The sequence below is a fragment of the Macrobrachium rosenbergii genome, chromosome 48 (genome assembly GCF_040412425.1).
Source record: "Macrobrachium rosenbergii isolate ZJJX-2024 chromosome 48, ASM4041242v1, whole genome shotgun sequence".
Lineage (NCBI taxonomy): Eukaryota > Metazoa > Arthropoda > Malacostraca > Decapoda > Palaemonidae > Macrobrachium > Macrobrachium rosenbergii.
Window position 1 is genome coordinate 58,422,048 of NC_089788.1, and position 21,395 is coordinate 58,443,442.

Consider the following 21,395-nt stretch of genomic DNA (forward strand, 5'->3'; position numbering starts at 1 on the left):
TTTTGGTATATAACAAATTGTAAAACGATCAAAGCAACACAGAGAAAATATTATCACAAAATGATGCATGAATTCGTAACGTGCGGACATAAAAATGTTTTTTTCAAAAATTCACCATAAATCGAAATATTGTGCTAGAGACTTCCTGTTTGTTGAAAAATGAAGCTAATTGATTGAATATTACTAGACTGTAAGTGTTTTAGCTTACAATTGCAGTTTTCGACCATTTCGGTCGAGTTAAAGTTGACCGAAAGTAAAATTTTTTCTATTTATTGTGATTTATATGAAAATATTTCAAAACTGATAAAAGCTACAACCATGAGTTATATTCTGTTGTATTGTACATGAAATTGCGCACATTTTCATATATAAAACTTTATGTAACAACTAATATAAAACGGTGAAAATATTACGACAACGTGACGAAAGAATTTGAGATGTTCGGCCGAGTTACCGCGCAGACGTAAGGAAAATGTTTTTTTAAAAAATTCACCATAAATCGAAATATTGTGCTAGAGACTTCCAATTTATTGCAAAATGAAGGTAAACGATTGAATATTACTAGAATGTAAGAGTTTTAGCTTACAATTGCGTTTTTTGACCATTTCGGTCGAGTTAAAGTTGACCGAAGGTTGAAATTTTGGCAGTTATCGTGATTTATGTGAAAATATTTCAAAACTGATAAAAGCTACAACCATGAGCTATTTTTTGTTGTATTCTACATGAAATTGCGCACATTTTCATATATAAGAGTTTATGTAACGACTAATGTAAAACAATGCAAACATTACGACAACGTGATGAAAGAATTTCTGAGATGTTCGGCTGAGTTACCGCGAGCAGACGTAAGGAAATTTTTTTTTTTTTTTTTTTTTTTTTTTTTTTCCTCCAGAAATTCACCATAAATCGAAATATTGTGCTAGAGACTTCCGGTTTGTTGCAAAATGAAGGTACATGATTGAATATTACTGGAATGTAAGAGTTTTAGCTTATAATTGCGTTTTTGACCATTTAGGTCGAGTTAAAGTTGACCGAAGGTTGAAATTTTGGCAGTTATCGTGATTTATATGAAAATATTTCAAAACTGATAAAAGCTACAACCATGAGTATTTTCTGTTGTATTCTACATGAAATTGCGCGCATTTCCATATATAAAACTTTATGTAACGACTAATATAAAACGAAGCAAACGTGACGAAAGAATTTCTTGCGCGGACGTAAGGAAAAAGTTTTTTTCAAAAATTCACCATAAATCGAAATATTGTGCTAGAGACTTCCAGTTGGTTGCAAAATGAAGGTAAATGATTGAATATTACTAGAATGTAAGAGTTTTAGCTTACAATTTTGTTTTTTTACCATTTCGGTCGAGTCAAAGTTGACCAAAGGTTGAAATTTTGGCAGTTATCGTGGTTTATATGAAAATATTTCCAAACTGATAAAAGCTACAACCATGGGTTGTATTTTGCTGTATTTCACATGAAATTGCACACATTTTCATATATAAAACTTGATGTAACGGCTAATATAGAACAGTGCAAAAACTACGACAAAATGACAAAAGAATTTCTGAAATTTTTGGCCGAGTTACCGCGCAGGCATAAGAAAAAAGTTTTTTCAAAAATTCAGCATAAATCGAAATATTGTGCTAGAGACTTCCAATTTGTTGTAAAATGAAGGTACATGATTGAATATTACTAGAATGTAAGAGTTTTAGCTTACAATTGCGTTTTTCGACCATTTCGGTTGAGTCAAAGTTGACCGAAGGTTGAAATTTTTTGTAGTCGACATACGGTACATCCACTTGGCACCCAACAGACAATTTTAGTCGACGTATGATAAGTCCAGTAGGCATTTAAGGGTTAATATATGGTAATGATATTTTTTGTCATTTTTGATGGTTGCATACTAAACTTCAGGCAATGACAAAAAAGGAGCCAAAAATGAACTCTTAATCTTAAAAACTAAGCGTGCTGTGATTATTTTGAAAAAAAACTTTCTTTCCGCTTCGGCGCTAACTCTCAAACCCTGCCGTAGACACTTTTGTAAATAGAGGCTCGGCGTTTAAGGATTAACATCTACTTCAGTACTTATTCGGCTGTCGATCTTAGCTTTTGCTCATCTGGTGTTCACATTATGAATGGTTAGTAAATGAATATCCGAATGGGAGTGACCACTTTCCAATTCATATAAAAACAGTTAAGAATCAGCCCTCTGAGTCACCTTCCAAATGGAAATTAGAAGAAGCTGACTGGAAGAAATTCAATGAGTGTTCTCATGGACAAGAATGTAAAATCATATCCATCCATCTCAGAGGCATATAATTACTTCAATGACACCACCATCAACAGTGCAATTGCCTCTTATTCCAACAACAAAAGGGAAGCCCTCTAGACCAGCAGTTCCTTGGTGGAACAAAACTGCAGTAGTAGTATGAGAAAGATCACTAGAAAATGCTACAAAAAGCACAAGAGGAGTGGAACTGCCCAAGCCAAAGTTATTTACCAACTTGCTGTGGCCAAGCAAAGTAAATATTTTAAAAAAGCAAAAAGAGAATCGTGGATGTACTACATTAAATGGTATTAGCTCAAAAACACCATCCAAAATAATTTGGAAGAAAATTGAAAAACTAAATGGCAAGTTTGTCCCTGAACCTCTGCCTACCCTTAAGATAAATGGTGACCTAATCACCCAACCAGAGAGGGTTGCAGAAAAATTAGGAGAACAGTTCTCGAGAATATCGAGTAGTGAGAATTATTCTGTAGAATTCCAAGAGATTAGAAATGCCCAGATTTCTCTTGATTTAAATGAAAACAATTTTGAACCATATAATGCAAAATTTTACTGCAGGAGCTCAAAGATGCCTTGCAGAATATCAAACCATCAGCCCCTGGTGAAGCTAAAATACTTTATGAAATGCTGAAACATCTCCCAGAAAAGTCAAAGAAATTTCTTTTAGATATAATAAACGAAATTTGGGAAACTGGTATTATCCCTAAGAGCTGGAACTTATCATTAATCCTCCCTATGAAGAAAGCAAACAAGGATCCTGTTTTACCCAGCAGCTACCGACCAGTAGCTCTCACCAGTTGTGTTTGTAAGCTGATGGAAAAAATGATTAACACCAGACTTGTATGGCACTTAGAAACAAGTATATTGCTATCTCCATTCCAGTTTAGCTTTTGGAAAAGTAGATCTACTCTAGATCCCTTGCTCAGACTCTTAAACTAAATATAACAAGGTTTTGCTAAACAGTGCCAAACAATAGGCATTTTCTTTGATTTGGAAATGACATATGACACCACATGGCGTAAGGGTATTATAAAAAAAAGTTGTATAAGATGGGCATTAAAGGAAAAATGATCAGATTTACATTTGTTTTTATCAGAAAAATATATAAAGGTGAGAGTCGGGAATCATGTATCACAACCTTTCTTACAAGAAGAGGGAGTTCCTCAGGGTAGTGTCTTAATGCCACTCTCTTTGCTATTGCCATTAATGGAGTATTAGAAAAGATATCTGCTATTGCCATTAATGGAGTATTAGAAAAGATATCATCACCAGTAAAAGGGTCTTTATTTGTAGATGATTTGGCTCTGTACTGCACAGGATATGATGCAGCATCTACTAGCAGGTTCATGCAAAGAGCCATCAATAAAGTAAGCAAGTGGGCTAATGAGCAAGGGTTTCGATTTTCTGAATCTAAAACTGTCGCTGTTCGGTTCTGCAGATGCCGAACTAAGGAAACCATTCCAGCTCTTACCTTAAATGGAATTATTTTACCTTACTCTACTGAAGTAAAATTTTTAGGAATGTATTTGATGAAAAGCTGACTTGGAATAATCATATTGACCGGTTAAAAGTGAAAGTGAAGAGACCACTAAATATTTTAAAAGTAGTATCTAATTTTAATTAGGGTGCTGATAAGAAATCGTTGTTAAGGCTTTATAATGCAGTATGTTTATCCAAGTTAGACTATGGCTGCCAAGTATACTCATCTGCTTCAAAGACTAAACTTAAGGAATTGGATGCTGTGCATAATATGGGGCTAAGGATCTGCACTGGAGCTTTTAGAACTTCACCCATTGAAATTATTTATGTAGACTCCCATCAGCTACCACTGGACTTAAGGAAGGAGGCATGAGCTAGGTCTGAGACACACCATGTGGCTGAAAAGCTCAAAGGAGAATCCTTCTTGTGAGATCTTAAAACAGTGTGACTCGAGGCTTTTTGGATCTAGATTTTCAATACCATTTCAAATCAGACAGCTGGGTGAACTGGAGGATGAAAGCATAAAAGTGCAGAAGATCCTACAAGTGAAACATCCTGCTATCCCTCCATGGTTTATTCCAGCAATAGATGTCTGCATCAAAGAGACAAAGAAAAAAGATTGTTTGGAAGAAGTCAGAAACAAGTTTTTGGAGCATGATGAGAGGCATATAAATGACAGGAAAATCCATACTGACAGATCAAAATCGGAAGACGAGTAGGATGTGCAGTAGTGTGTGAGGGGGAATCATATATAGAAAAGTTATCAGACTCCTCATCCATTTTCACTGCTGAAGCAACAGCCACAGTTGATGTTTTAAATCTTGCATCTGATAAGAAATTTCAGTCCACAGTAATATGAGCCTTTCAGTCGAGAAACATGCCAAGCGCCATCCTGGGCCAAAGAATTTTTAATTTTAATTTATATTTTAAAAATAGCACTTGGCATGTTTCTTGACTGAAAAGCTCATATATAGTGACTCAAGGAGTGTTTTAGAAGCCCTGAAGAAGTTTAACCCTACCCATCCCTTAATTCAAAAGGATCAGGAATGGCTTTTTTTTTATCTTTCTGTTCGCCATAAATCAGTAAAGTTTTGTTGGTTTCCTGGGCGCACTGGTCTAGAAGGGAACAAAGTGGCTGATAGTAAAGCAAAGAATGCCTCAAGATGTGATTTCTTAACTAACAAGGTGCCACATTTGGTTATGCGTCCAGTTATCAGACGATATATTCATACAAGATGGCAGCAGAGATGGACTTCCCCCATTTTATCCACAAATAGGAAGTACAGAAACATTAGAAAAAGTACTGATTTTTGGAGTTCGGGTGTTAATCATAACAAGATTTGAGATCATCCTAACACGGCTTAGGATTGGCCATACCCGCTTCACTCATAGCTATATTTTATAGAGGGAACCAGTACCCCAGTTTGTGCTCACTGTGGTGGTCAGCTATCCGTTGAGCTCATGCTGGTGCACTGTCCTAAATTTAATCGCCTTAGGGCAAAATACTTACTAACTGGGAAGACTATTGTAGAAATTTTAATGATCACGTTGAGGTAGATAACCTATGCATTATCTGAAAGAATCTGGTTATTTTAATGAGATATGATCTTAGTATATTTATTAAAGACTTTAGTCATATTTATTATATATACTAAGTAAATATTTTGAATATAAAAGTTTGATATATATATATATATATATATATATATATATATATATATATATATACATATATATATATATATATATATATATATATATATATATTTTTATTTTTTTTTTTTTTTTTTTTACTGATTCTATCCAATATCATTCTTCATTTTTACGATCATATTTTAACACTGAATTTTACTAATTTGTCATCATTCACCTATTCATTATCAATCATAGCATTATCTTATATATATTTCATCTTCATTATGGCGCTACATAATCCTGATGGGTTCCGGTGCTTGGTCTTCAAGACCTAAATTTCATAATCAATCAATCAATCAATAACATTAAATAATAAAAATAATAATTCCCTCTCTCCCTCTTACTGAGATGAGAGAATTCTTATGGTATGTTTATTTTTTGTGTGATAAAAAAATGATTTCTCATAATATTAACAATATAATAATAATATACTGTAAATACAACTTTTATACATTTCTATAGTAAGTTTTGTAAAATTTTAAGCAAACAAATTTCAACCTGTCCTTTCCTGAATCTTGGAGCTCGGGGGGAGGGTGAACCTGTCAAGTATGTCAAATTACTCAGCATTTCTGACCAAGGGTAGATGTTACCACTCCGTGATCAAATCAGTTTCTCTCTCTCTCACCAAAGGGTATAATGTGAGAAATAGATAGATAAATAGATACTTAGTTCAGCCCTTTTTCTCTCTCTCGAGAAAAGATGCTGCTAATTTGAGTCTGTATCCAATGGGTATTAACATATTATATGCACACTGAATCTTGGAGCTCAAGGCAGAGGGTGAACCTCTCAAATATGTCAAATTACTCGACATTTCTGACCAAGGGTAGATGTTGCCACCCCATGATCAAATCAATTTCTCTCTCTCTCTCTCACCAAAGGGTAGAATGTGAGAAATAGATAGGTAAATAGATACTTAGTTCAGCCCTTCTCCCTCCCTCTCTCAGGAAAAGACACTGCTAATTTGAGTCTCTTTATCCAATTGGCATTAACACATATGCACACTGTGTGTGTGTTCATAGTGTTTTAAAAATGCCTGGTAAAGGTAATACATCTTTGGAAGACAAAAAACACATTTTTTTTGTCAGTCACTTCAAGAGAATGGAGTAACATTCCTAGAGAGATTAAAGAGATAAACTCTCTCTCTCTTTTTTGCCCGTGCCAGCACAAGGCTGGCTGAATATAAATTAGTGGTAACTCACTCACTCTCTGTTTTTGCTGGTAGGGTTAGAAGTACATATGTATATATTTTTCAGGGTACTAATGTTTAAGATGACTTTTAAATATTAGTAATATAATTTCAAGGATTAATACAGTGATACGATAATAATTTAAGAGATATTTGATATAGGATGATACTTTAAGTGTACATTTGGTATTTGAACTTTCAAGATAGGCAGTTATAAGTGTTTTTAGAGGGGGGGGTTCTAAGTATTCGCGGATGTTAACTATTCTTGGGGGCTCTGGAATGCATCCCCCACAATACGGGGATGTCTGTACTTTGATGGACTGCTTGGAATCAAGAAGTAAATAAGCAACCACATTATGCAACAACTAGGAATGAGGACCATGTTTTTTTTTTTTTTTAGCAGTACCATAAAAATGTGTGTCATTGACCTTCCTCTTTGGCTAGGTATTTTGACATTTTAGGTTCCCTTGCAGGTGGTTAGCATCATGGGATTTGGTCATTGATATATGCAACTGAATTCTGTTTGTTTCCCTTGGTGAGATACTGACCATTTGCTAGATATAAATTTTCTGTCACTTTGGTACAGCAAAGAGGATATGTGAAACTTCCAATAACATTATTAGTTCATTTTGTTTGATGTTGCCTTCTAAATAGTACATACAAAGTTATAAATGCAATTTTGTACATTTAGAGGTTAACATGAGGCAAGTATCCAAACTCTTATCTTGCACTAAAGGATGGCTATTAATGAATTCAATACAGCCTATACTCTTCAAATATATCTGTAATTTTACTTGAGAATCTATATTTGCAGATTGGGAGCAGAAGGAACACCAGTAGTTGAAGCTGTCAATGTTGAGTGCACTCTCTGTGAAATGTTCTTGAAAACTTTTGGTAATTTGCAGGCACATCTAGCTTCAAATTTTCATTTCGAGAATGAAATTAAATTATTGAACTAAGGTGTGTAATTAATTATTATTTTTTTTTTTTTTTTTTTTTTTTTTTAGATACTGGAATTTTGCACTGTATTTCCAAATGACTGTACTGCTATGTTAGTTTAGATTTATGTCCGTAAGATATGGCATCAATATTTTATTTTGAATTATCCCATTACATTCAATTCAATTTTTATTTTACTTTTAAGTATTTGACCATTTTGTCTACTGCAAAACTGCAATTAACTTTTTGAATATAAGTGTTTGAAGTTATTTGAATAAACCTCCAAGTTTTTCTTTTGTTACATGTTATGCTTTCCTGAACATAGCATAATTTATTTCTCTTCTTGAAATTGATACTGCACTGTTCATAGGCATTGCTTTTCATTTGGTCCCAAACTTGTGCTGTTTTGATGGATTCATCAGAGTGGCTTTTGCATACAGTTTTCATTTAATGAAATTTATATGTATAGAAATGTTTTCATTTCATTTTGCTTTATGCTTCAAAAAATCCCTAGACTTATCCTGAAATTATTGGCTGCATGCACCCTCAGATTCTTCTTTAAATTTATACACAAATGCCAATCTAATGTAGGTGATATCATTATTGTTATTATTATTATTATTTATTCATTCCATCTCATGATTGTGAACCTGTTTACTGAATCTCTTAACTGAGATTTAGCTAGAATTGGTAAATCATGCAATTTATGGGGGATAAAGTCTTATCCTACCAAAACTCAAATTATGATTGTAAGTAGGTCTAGGTTATTATATCCCCACAGCCCAGATCTTTTCTTTGTCGATGTTTCTTTAGCTGCATGCAGCTCATTTAAAATTCTGGGTGTCATTCTCAACTGCTGGTTCACTTTACAAACTTATTGTTCTATCTCTTCTCCAAAATGGGTACAGTGTACTGAGAAAGGCTTTCAAGATTTTTAGAGACCTGTCTAACTTAACAAGGTATTTTTATTCTTTTATTCTGCTAGGTGCAAATACAGTGTCCCATTTTGGTTATCAGCAGCTGAATACATTTCTTATTCCTGATCCTATAAATCTCTGGTAATACTGTTTGTAGATCATTGTGCTTGCTTTAAAAATTTTTCATAATTCTGTTTTTACTTTGCCTTTAGTTTTTCTCAGATTATACCATCCTCCACATAATGCTAGATATAAAAAAAAAAGTGAACTCAAGTTTGGTGTGATGTTTGAAATCTATTATATTTAGTTGCCTCCTACCCAGTATGGGTCACAAAATGGATATACTCTTGGCCCACTCATCACTTATCAGATTTGAATAGGATTTGAACCAAAACAATTGACTTTTTGTTTTTGACATCCAAAAGCCTGATGATGCCACATGGAGATAAGCTGTATACATTCATAAATTAGTAACTAACTTAATCCATTTCAGAAGGCTCTTTAACCATTCTGTCTTAAACTGAGAAGTTTTTACTACAATAAATAATGGAAATTGGATTAATCCATTCCAGATAGCCAAGAATACAACAAATAAAAGCATTTTAACTCAAATTTAACAAGCCTATCATTTAGAAATTATACAAAATAAAAAAGTAAATAGATGAAATAAAGCAAATTTCTCACTACCTGTAGTTGGGAGTGATGATGATGTGTTGTGGTGGGTGATGAGGAAGGTGAAGATGAGAGATGTTATTTTTTGGACAGGAGTCTCCTTCCATAAAAACTGCAGTCAGCTGTGCTTCTTTTATTTTTTTTTTTTTTATGTTTGCTTCGTCACACAGAATCCTGTCCAATATTTGTTTTTGCTCAAGTTTTAAAATGTTCCTAAAGTGAGGCCTAGCTTTGTAATTTGGCAGGTTTATAACATAAGTTGCTACAGCTTTGTCAGGGTGATGTTTTTCATGGTAACTTGACATTTTACCCCTATTGTGCACACATTTATTAATGAACTATGGACATCCTCCCTTCCTCTGAAGACTGTTCCTTAACTGATGTCTGTTGCTGCTCCATCTGAAGGTCGTGCAGTTCTGTGGTGATCTGTGTTTTGTGCTCTTCCAGAACACTGCATCATTATCACTGACCTCCAACCCCATGTACTTGCCCAAAGAGACAATACAGTATCCTCCACAACAGGCTCAGCCTGAAAACCTTCAGAATCTCATTCTGCAACAGCATCTGACCACAATTTCTGCCAGGCAGAGTTGATGGTCCTGTAAGAGACATCCCCTCAGGCTTTGTCAATTAAGGTTATGCAGTGGAGGATAATAAAGTGGTTATTCCAGAATTCTTGGAATTCTGGAATAGTAATTGGATGCAAGTTTCTTGAAATTTGAGATGACTTGCTGGTCTGTTGGCTGGTTGGGAGTTGTGTTAATGGGTAAGAACTTCACTGTTATGTAGTTAAGTTCCTGCAGCAACTCAGTCTCCAAGAGTGGAGGATGAACAGGAGTACTGTTCACCACGAAGAAGGGCCTTCAGAGGCAGCAGTGGTTTTTCCTCAAGGTCTTTCCTGATGGTGGGGCTATCAAGGTCATCAATCACAGTAAAAAAAATTGCCCAGTCCATAACTGGTAGCCCTCCACATCAAATTTAATTAGTTTTCTTTTCATTGTCATAAAAACCCAAGGTTTTCTGAGTGGTAGACAAGCAAAGGCTTCAGTTTTAGATCCTCACTTGCATTCCCGTAGAGCAATAGTGTCAGCCTGTCTTTCATTGGCCATTGCCTTGGCAGTGACTTCTCCTCGTGGGTGAAGTAGGTCCTTTTTGCATAGACCTCCAGGGTTAGGCTATGATTTTGGGGTAGTCTAGTTCAGACTAGGCTATTCACTATTCCCATTACAGCATTTTGGGTGTAACCACTTCCTCGGACCTATTCATGCAGTTATATTAGGAGTCACTTTCTGTCTAAGTGTCTTACATCCATCCTTTCCAGCAAAACATTGGAAATTAGAAAAATTTTTATAAAAGCCTTAATTATACAAGTGATGTATAGTTCTGGGCAGATTTAATGTAATAGGAGCTCTAGAAGTAATGTTGGAGCCCACAGTTTTCAATCTTTTTGTAACTGGAGCATTCAGTGTCCCCTTCTCTCAGGTTTTCTTATAATTGACTAAGTGTCTATTACTGTCCTGTCCTGTACAGTATGTCACCAGATATAAGTCGTGTATTTATAAGTTTATGACCAAATACAGAAAAGTGTGATTATTCGGGATCAAATTTTTATAAAAAATTGTTCAAGAAATTCCAATGTATCATTTTGACTATTCTCACATTGTTCAGAAACAAATAACAAACTGGCAAATATTTGTAAAGATGGAATGAGCTTTTCATTCCAAACTGTTATTTGTGGGGATGGAATGAGCTAATATTCTTGTTTATTTCTGAGTTTGTGGCAAAAAATCAAAGTCAGAGGTTGACTCTAGATTTGAAAGCTGGATCACTCCATCCCTGCAGGCCTGCATTGATGATAATCAAAGCAAGATCCTGCTGTGTCCTGTGTGACCAGTTCATTGTTATCTAAAAGGACTCAACACCTTAGCCCCAGTTTTTGATCACCAGCAGGAATGAAAAGGTATAATCAAGTGACATACCAATCATCCAACAAGGAACACAGTGTGGTACCCATATCCCAAAAGATCTTGGGGAATCACTCCATCCTTCTTGCTTAAGAGGAACTATTTCCTAGGTTTTACTGTCATTTTGTATGTTTGAAAATGTTATATCATCTATTTGAGGCATGTCAACCTCAAGTCCTTGGACACCTCCCTTTGACCTGTGATGGCTACTCAACCATTCAGATAGGTGAACATCTCGCCTAAAGAATCAAAGTGGTCATGTTTGCAGCAGAGTGCATGCAGCATGTGTGTGTTTGAGTATCCTCATTTCATCTTCTGCATTGCTAACAGCAATGGCTGTGATTTTCACAAGTTTGAGTGCAGGCAAGTTTCAAAACACAGCTGTACAGTGAACCTGACTTATCTGAAGGCTAAAAAGTTAGTAGAAGCGACTCCTCTTCCTTCCTTTTTAGTGGCATAGATCTGTTATCATGATGTTAATGAGCAGTTATTACTGTAAATTAGCTGCCATGAACAGACATTCCTAACTCTTTGTAGTCAAGTGATCACGAAAAAATACAGTGGCACCTCAGGTAAGCGGATTTAATTACTTAACAAACTGACCCGAGTTCAATTAAAATAATAAAAATCTGTTGAATGTGGTAGGGTTATTGGACAGTGGACCGAGTACACCCGAGTGGATGACCTCTTGTCCTTATGTGATAACTCGCTAAGTGCACTAGAGGTATCAGACTGTGAATGAACGAATACACGACCAAGGCTTTCTGTTTGTGCTTGTGAGGTTGAACAGTGAACAAAAGACTTAATGCACTCATGTTGACTGATGTCTTGCTTGCTGTGCCTGCGAGGGTGGATGATGAACAAACACATGTAAACACACACACAGGCATGACCAACACCTTTTTCTTTGTGCATCATGTCAGGAAACAACATACCCTAACTGTGGGTCCACCTTTTCTCTCTTTCACACATAAATTTTATTGACATTACTTTATGCAGTACAGTTCTGTACTTAATACAATAATATAGTTTTAGACATTTTCCAGTATGTGTGCATCTTGTTAGGGTAAACTAGATTCTCGCAATGTGTTTACTTGCCTTTTGAGTGCTGTTCCTTTCTCCTCTCATGCAAGTTGGCCCCCAGGGTACTCTATCATGTAGGATATATGCCAGTCTTCATTACTTAGTGGATTTTTTTTTTTTTTTTACTTACCAGAAGGGCAGACCCCCAAGCTATACGAGTGGATTTTGTTACTTACCGGAAGGATTTTGTTACTTACCATTAGGTGACACTACCAAAGGGGCCGTGTAGTTGTTTAAAGGAGTCGCCCTTTCCCTGCTCACTTACATGTCAGGAAGCTGACATTGCTGGGTGGTGACTGAATGTAAGAAATTTGGGCCATATGGCTCAGTGCAGGGCTGGTGAGGCCATTTAGCTCTATCATAGCAGTGAATATGATTTATTAAAAAAAAGTATTAAAAACCACACAAAGCACAAACAATTGCATAAAAATTGTATTCAAAATAACAACATTTAAATTAGAAATGAATAATTTAAATGTTAAAAGAACCACTGTCTTTTAAAAATGCCAGAAGGAACTCTAGTAAAACCTTTTCACCCAAAATCTAGGCTCGAGGTTTAACATGAAGCCTCACTTTCTCCTGCAGCTCATAAATTGTGAGCAGTGCATCAGAATGTGCCCAACCTACAGATACCTTTCACAGTGAGCACACACTGGCTACTGTCACCTTATAAAATATGCTTGTGTGAGAGGAGGATATCAGTGATTATGTTTGTGTGGTATGTGCAGTAAGTATCCTGCTTCCTCTTGTACTTCAGACAATCCATAGCTATGATTTTCACTAGTATGACAGAATGTAGGCAAGTCTCACAAGATATCCTCATCCAAAGGCTAAAAGCTAGTAGATAATACAGACACCACCCTACTTTCAAACAAGTTATGTTCCGAACAGTTGTTCATATCTTGAATTGTTCGTAAGTTGGTTACTGTACTCTTCACACCTATTTAAGTACAGTATGATATATAAAGTCAATACAGTATTGTACCTTTTTTTCACCCTAAAACACAATACTATACAATGTACAGTACATACAGTACTGTATTTTATAGAGGACTTTCTTAATATGAATTATACATAAAACCTAAATAAATTGTGATGATAATAAAGTTGTTTTTCTTACCTTTGAAACTGGTAGTGTAGGCTTCACGTGATGGATGAGAGAAGGAGAGGCAGTGCGAATTACGGGGGGGGGGCGGGGTCGTCAATGCCTTCTTTGGCAAGGATTTCTTTTGCATTACTTTTTTCTTCATCTGAGGAGGAAGCAGTCAACAGAGGTGGGGAGGCCCTTAAGGTTGAAGGCACTGGTTTCAAAAGAAATCCTTGCCAAAGAAGGCATTGCATTGACGGACCCCCACGTAATTCGCACTGCCTCTCCTTCTCTCATCCATCACGTGAAGCCTACACTACCAGTTTCAAAGGTAAGAAAAACAACTTTATTAACATCACAATTTATTTAGGTTTTATGTATAATTCATATTAATAAAGTCCTCTATAAAATACAGTACTGTATGTACTGTACATTGTATAGTATTGTGTTTTAGGGTGAAAAAAGGTACAATACTGTATTGACTTTATATATCATACTGTACTTAAATAGGTGTGAAAAGTACAGTAACCAACTTACGAACAATTCAAGATATGAACAGCTGTTCAGAACGTAACTTGTTTGAAAGTAGGGTGGTGTCTGTATTATCTACTAGCTTTTAGCCTTTGGATGAGGATATCTTGTGAGACTTGCCTACATTCTGTCATACTAGTGAAAATCATAGCTATGGATTGTCTGAAGTACAAGAAAGAGGAAGTTTGCACTGATTTTCTTTTCTTTTCATTGTATGAGAGATGATAACACTGGATAGCATCGTTGATGGTTGTTGCTACTGTACTTTTGAGAATCTCTCGGTATTTGGTTTGATTCTCAAAAATTGTTAAAAACTTTTTCTGTAAGAGAAAACCCATTGCCAATGAACTTTGTTTCAAACTTCTTTAAAGGACGAGGTTCTTCTTCTTCCTCATGTTCTTCTGTTCTTTGCATGTCTTCCAGCTCCATTAAATCTTCATTTGTTAACTCCTCTGAATAAGACTCGAACAGCTCTTCAAAGCCGTCTTCCTCTTAAGATGTAACTCTTCACTTAGGTCAGCAAGACTGTTAATGATTCCATTTGCCGCCTCTTCCTGATTAAATCCTCTGAAGTTTTTGACAAACTGTGGGGATAAAGCCTTCCATTCTCCATTCATATTGATCCCACTTACTTCACACCACTCAGCATCAATGCTCTTGATGCAATTGCAAATGTATCCCTTCCAAAAGTCACATAAGGTCATACCGGGTCTTTCATTTCTTCAGTGCTTGCCTGTAATATTTCTTGAAATTGGCTATTACGCCTTGATCCACCAGCTGAAGGAGTGAAGTTGTACTAGGGGGTAAATACACAATTTTCACATCTGGATGGAAATCATGTAAGTGCAGTGGGTGGCCAGGGGGCGTTATCCAAGATTAAGAGAATCTTGAAAGGAATCCCATTCTCATGGCAGTACAGCTTGACTTGGGGAACAGGGTGATTGAAAAACAGGTCTTCGAATGCAGCAAGAGCCACATAGGCATTGCTGTTAGACATCCAGGTTACGGGTAGAGATGGTGTTTTTGAGTGCCCATGGATTTTCAGTGTGGTATCCTAAGAGCAGTTTTAACTTTGAGTCTCCTGATGCATTGCCACCTAGTAGTAAGGTTAGCCACCTTTTGCAGCCTTATATCCAGGCATCGTCATCTCTTCACAGGTGATGTGTTTCTCTGGCTTTTTTTCCAGAAAAAGCCTGTCTTGTTAATATTGAAAACTTGCTGAAGGATATAACCTTCTTTATCAATGATTTCATTGAGCGTCTTGGGAAATTTTTTGGTTGCTGCTTTGTCAGCGCTCGCTGCCTCACCAGTAATGTACAGGTGATGTAAGTTAGCACATTTTTTGAAGCGATGGAACCATTCATAACTTGCAGCAAATGTTTCATCTGCAGTGCTTTCGCTAGCCTCAGCCTTCAAGTCATCCTAGAGGCTTTTAGCCTTTTCCTGAATCAGCATGAGGCTAAACAGTACAGACCTTTGTCTCTGGTGTTCCATCCAGATACACAGAAGTTTTTCCATTTCTTCTATCAGCTTCCCCCTTCTCTTAATTATAATTGTTCAGTGCATAGGCACAGCACTTTTAATGTTCCATAATTCGCTGCTGGTTTTTAAAGATTGTGCCAACAGTTGAATGATTCATATGTAAGTGTTATGTCCACCATTTTTTCACCATCTGATTTCTTTATAATCACCACCTTAGTTTTCATTGAGATAGGTTGCCGCTTTTTACCCCTGCAACTATCTTCACTTGCTTATGCTTGCCATTAGCCATGATAGATAAAGGATGGGCTAAATATTTCACAATAAAATCACAGAAGTAGATTGGAGCACAACAGAACGCGTCTTAGCATTTACACAGGTACAAGAGCCTGGGGTGGTGGGTTGGCATGGGCTATGGTGCTGTACAGTGTGGGTAGCGGAAAAAATTGTAACTAAGCAGAACAGGCACGCAGAACAAAATTTGAAGTTAGGGTTGCCAAGGAGAGCACTTCAAACAATTTCAATTTACAATCTCATTCGTTCATATCTTAATGTTCGTAACTTGAATGTTCATAAGTAGGGTAGTACCTGCTCCCCTCCACCTTCCCTTATGGGGGTAAAGATGTATTATCATTATGGTGTTTTAATGATAGTTATATTTACTGAGCTGTTATTACTATACATCAGATGGCATTTACACACATTCCTAACTCTTTCAAGAGTCAAAAGTTTCAAGTTACTCCCTGGTATAGAACCAGTGACCAAGTCAGTTTTATAAAATTTAAACTTGCTCTTGCCAAGCTTGCCATGTAGCTTCCCTGGGAGAGGTTGCAAGAACCTGCTTCCTTCACACCACCTGTGTGTGATGATGCCATCTCCCAGCTTAAATTTATACAGTAGAGAGAGGTTTGTATGGGAATTCCGAATCATGGCTAACTAGAGAAAGTAGATATTGGAGACAAACAGTACTCTTCTTAGCTGAGGAGAGCAAAGCTATTTATCTATCCACTAAGGCAGGAGGATGGTGTGGTCACCCTACTGGGCCTCTGTTTTCCGTATCTGTGTAATTGTTTAAATCTTGGTAAATACCATCATATGTAAGAGGGATGTTGCCTGTTGAGGTTTCCCTCTGCTGTCGTCTTCTGCTGATCTGAAACTATAATCTCTTCCCTGAGTTCATGAAGTACCTGGCAGAGAAGCTGGCAACTAATGTTACAAGAGACAGTAACAAATCTTGAAGCAGCTCTCTCAAAGTTACCATCTATGCCTGTCAGTTTTTTTTTTTTTTTTTTCCTGCCTTTTGTATCTTTTTCAGGCAAGTTAGGACTCCTTCCACTCTGTCCAGACAAAGTCTTAAACTCCAAGTTTGGTCTTTTATGCCATAGCACCCTTTCATTTCTTCTAGATATACCCCCTTTGAGGAGACAGGTGTTTGTCTTTATGTCAAGGAAGAGGTGAACAGTCCCCAAGAGAAGTCCCAAACAGGGAAGTGCAAGGTGAGTCAGCCCTCTGCCCAAGTCATCTCTTCCTGCAGGGGACTTGTTTCTAAGATCATAAGAGGTCTTTGGAATGGATGGAATTGGAACTGTGGGTGATGGATGTAGCTGATTAAGCAACAAGTCTCCCGTCTTGGCTACAGTCTCGTAGATTCCATCTTTTCACCTATAGAAATTTTGCTCATAATTGCACATGACCCGGGTAAATTTAGTATGTTAGATTCAGATGTCAGGTAGACAACTGGAAAGCAACGTATTGAAGTGAAGGACAGAGTACTGGATAATGCTAGTCATCTGTTTTTGGTTCTGAAGGCAACTGAGAGTTGCCTTGATAGATAAACAGCCTTAAAAGTAGACTTGGACCATGGGCACAGTCAAAATCAGCTGTGGATTTAAAATAAGTTGTGGATCATCTTGAGGCCTGAGGTAAATTGTTCCAAAGTCCTGTTGTACCCTCCCGTCTCAGAAGTTTATTTGGCCATTAACCCTTAAACGCCGACTGGACGTATCATACGTCGACTAAAATTGTCTGTTGGGTGCCGAGTGGATGTACTGTACGTCGACTACAAAAAATTTCAACCTTCGGTCAACTTTGACTCGACCGAAATGGTCGAAAAATGCAATTGTAAGCTAAAACTCTTACATTCTAGTAATATTCAATCATTTACCTTCATTTTGCAACAAATTGGAAGTCTCTAGCACAATATTTCGATTTATGGTGAATTTTTGAAAAAAAACTTTTTCCTTACACCCGCGTGATAACTCTGCCGAAAATTTAAGAAATTCTTTCGTCATTTTGTCGTAATTTTTGCACTGTTTTATATTAGCCGTTACATAAAGTTTTATATATGAAAATGTGCGCAATTTCATGTAAAATACAGCAAAATACAACCCATGGTTGTAGCATTTATCAGTTTGGAAATATTTTCATATAAACCACAATAACTGCCAAAATTTCAGCCTTCGGTCAACTTTGACTCGACCGAAATGGTAAAAAAACGCAATTGTAAGCTAAAACTTTTACATTCTAGTAATATTCAATCATTTACCTTCATTTTGCAACAAATTGGAAGTCTCTAGCACAATATTTCGATTTATGGTGAATTTTTGAAAAAACTTTTTTCCTTACGTCCCGCAAGAAATTCTTTAAATCACGTTGTCGTAATGTTTGCATCGTTTTATATTAGTCGTTACATAAAGTTTTATATATGGAAATGTGCACAATTTAATGTAGAATACAACAGAAAATACTCATGGTTGTAGCTTTTATCAGTTTTGAAATATTTTCATATAAATCACGATAACTGCCAAAATTTCAACCTTCGGTCAACTTTAACTTGACCAAAATGGTTGAAAAACGCAATTATAAGCTAAAACTCTTACATTATAGTAATATTCAATCATGTACCTTCATTTTGCAACAAACTGGAAGTCTCTAGCACAATATTGCGATTTATGGTCAATTTCTGAAAAAATACTTTTTCCTTATGTCTGCGTGGCGGTAACTCTGCGAACATCTCAGAAATTCTTTTCAATCACGTTGTCGTAATGTTTGCATCGTTTTACATTAGTCGTTACATAAACTCTTATATATGAAAATGTGCGCAATTTCATGTAGAATACAACATAAAATAGCTCATGGTTGTAGCTTTTATCAGTTTTGAAATATTTTCACATAAATCACGATAACTGCCAAAATTTCAACCTTCGGTCAACTTTTAACTCGACGAAATGGTCGAAAAAACGCAATTGTAAGCTAAAACTCTTACATTCTAGTAATATTCAATCATTTACCTTTATTTTGCAATAAATTGGAAGTCTCTAGCACAATATTTCGATTTATGGTGAATTTAAAAAAAAAAAAAATTTTCCTTACGTCCGCGCGGTAACTGGGCCGAACATCTCAGAAATTCTTTCTTCACGTTGTCGTAATGTTTGCACCATTTTATATTAGTCGTTACATAAACTTTTATATATGAAAATGTGCGCAATTTCATGTACAATACAACAGAAAATAACTCATGGTTGTAGCTTTTATCAGTTATGAAATATTTTCATATAAATCACGATAAATAGAAAAAATTCAACTTTCGGTCAACTTTAACTCGACCGAAATGGTCGAAAACTGCAATTGTAAGCTAAAACACTTACAGTCTAGTAATATTCAATCAATTAGCTTCATTTTTCAACAAACGGGAAGTCTCTAGCACAATATTTCAATTTATGGTGAATTTTTGAAAAGAACATTTTTTTACGTCCGCTCGTTACGAATTCATGCATCATTTTGTGATAATATTTTCTGTGTTACTTTGATCATTTTACAATTTGTTATATACCAAAATCATCGCAATTTAGTGTACAATACAAAGAAAAAAAATAACCCGTTAGCTTTAACCGTTTTGCTCACAGCGCGATTTGTATAAAATTATATAAAAATTTCTTTTTGCACTGTCATATATTTCAATATTTATATATGATAATGATATTTTTTTCATTTCTGATGGTTGCATACTAAACTTCAGGCAATGACAAAAAAAGGAGCCAAAAATTAACTCTTAATCTTAAAAACTAAGCATGCTGTGATTTTTGAAAAAACTTTTTTCCGCAGGCGCTAACTCCCGAACGCCGTCGGCATACGGGAGACGTTTTTGTAAATAGAGGCTCGGCGTTAGAGGGTTAAAATAACACAGAACAGGATTGGTTCGCCCCTCACAAGGCAGGATTTTAAGGCAAATTTCAATTATGGGGGAGTTTCAACAGCTAGGGTGTAAGACTGCTGGAGCACCTTACCCCTTTAAGGGACTTGGTACCCTCAGTCATTTTCAATTGAGGTCTGTACAATTTTAGCCAGCAAGGTCATTTTTTCTGCAGTTCTCTTTGATGAGTTTTCGTCAAAGTTGTCAGATGAGATACTTTTGGATCTGTCATAGTGGCAAATTCTACAAATCTCACAGATGGTGCCTATGGTTCCTAACACCTTAAAAATGCTACTCTTCACAGGTGTTGTGGAACCAGCCAGGCTGCCCTACCACTTGAATGCAGTGAGCAGTCTGCACTGAGCTGTGAATGAGATGGTGCAGCACAGAGCATTGCTAAGGCTGGGCTAGCACTAGGCCACATATGCTCCAACTCAGCTGAGCAGGCTAAGTTATTAAGGGGCACTGTCATTCCTGCAGCAGTCCAGAGACCAATTGCAAAAATGGCCCGGACTGGTTTTTATAGTCCCAGAAGGTTGACATGTCTGGATGTCCTGTGAAGTGTGTACAGTATTCTTCCTTATGCATTTCAAAAGAAACAAACATGGTTAGAGTCACAGTTGGTCCATTCGAGAGAAAGGTACATGGATGACCTGGAGCAACGATTATTGCAAATTGGGGAACCTACATGAGCAGACCCACGTGACAGAGATCTGTCAAAGGCAGACCAAAGAAGCAAGGCATTTGTCCCTCCTACAATCATTACCCTCTTGAATGGGCAAGAGGATTGAAGTTAGGGAAATTCACTGCTAAAAATTCATCAAATGAATCTTCACAAATAAAAAGGAAAGAAAAAAGTGTCTGATGTGTACACACACTTCACAGGCGAGTTGTGCCACGAGAGTAGAACGAACCAGGTTTACCCTATCTCCTGACTGCAGTGAGCAGGAGCACACCATGCCTATTCCAGGTTGGGTCTGCAGTGAGCTAATTGGTATGCTGATGGAACATTTAAAACTGTACTGTTAGTATTTCATCAGTTATATACACTATACAGGTAGTGCTCGAGTTACGATAATTTGCTTTTACGATGGGGTTAGCAATTAATATTGATACGACAATATTTTGAAAATACGTATTTTTAAATTTCACGGGCGACTGGCGCAGGCAACAACGTACAATCAGGCAACGTACGGTGTACGATACGTTGGCCCGAGAGGCTGGAATAGGTACATTAATTCAATGAGCTGACCTCACTTGCTCTCATTGTGTCAGAAGTTAAAATAGGTCAGTGTTCGTTTGCAATTTATATGCGTTTGTAAATATAGGTAGTGCACGAGTGACGATAATTCGTCTTACAATAATCCGAGTTTACGATGGAGTTAGCAATTAATACCGGTACGACAATATTTAGAAAATATTTTTAAATTTCGAGCGGGCACAGGCAACAGCGTACACTACAGTTGCCGTACAATCAGGCAGCAAGAGAGACCAACTTCTTTTTCTCCATCTCTTTATTCCATCTTCTAGTTAAAAAAGTAGGAGAATGATAAAAGTATTGTTAGTAACCTTATACTCTTGCGAAAATGCGTAAAGCCATAAACAACCGAACGAGAGACTGTTGTTTTGCTAATAACCGAATCGGATAACAACTTTTTGCTTGTATTTCAACCATTGTACCTTAGTTATGTTAAAAATGACATTAAGTACTGATACGTTTTTACACTACCCTTATCTGCTTTGGAGAAAAGATCGGCAAGGAAGTATACTGCTACAGTAAATTTAAGCTGCAAGTTGTAGTTGAAGCTGAGAAAAGAATGTTCAAGCTGCTAATGACTATAAATTATCATGCATTGGCAACATGGATGAAACGACCGCAAAT

The 21,395-nt window shown here is 36.4% G+C and overlaps 1 protein-coding gene across 6 annotated transcripts in view; it reads left to right on the forward strand.

Moving 5' to 3' along the window:
* Nucleotides 1–21,395, forward strand: part of spn-E (spindle E) — a 437,239-nt gene that overhangs the window by 413,902 nt on the left and 1,942 nt on the right. For 4 of the 6 annotated variants that reach the window (XM_067091855.1, XM_067091852.1, XM_067091854.1 and 1 more), the window contains one exon: nt 7,464–8,694. In XM_067091855.1, the coding sequence (XP_066947956.1) occupies nt 7,464–7,608 (145 nt within the window). In that variant the 3' untranslated portion in view covers nt 7,609–8,694. Of the gene's footprint in view, nt 1–7,463; nt 8,695–21,395 lie in introns of those variants that run through there. The other 2 variants (XM_067091856.1, XM_067091853.1) reach the window with 1 other exon arrangement.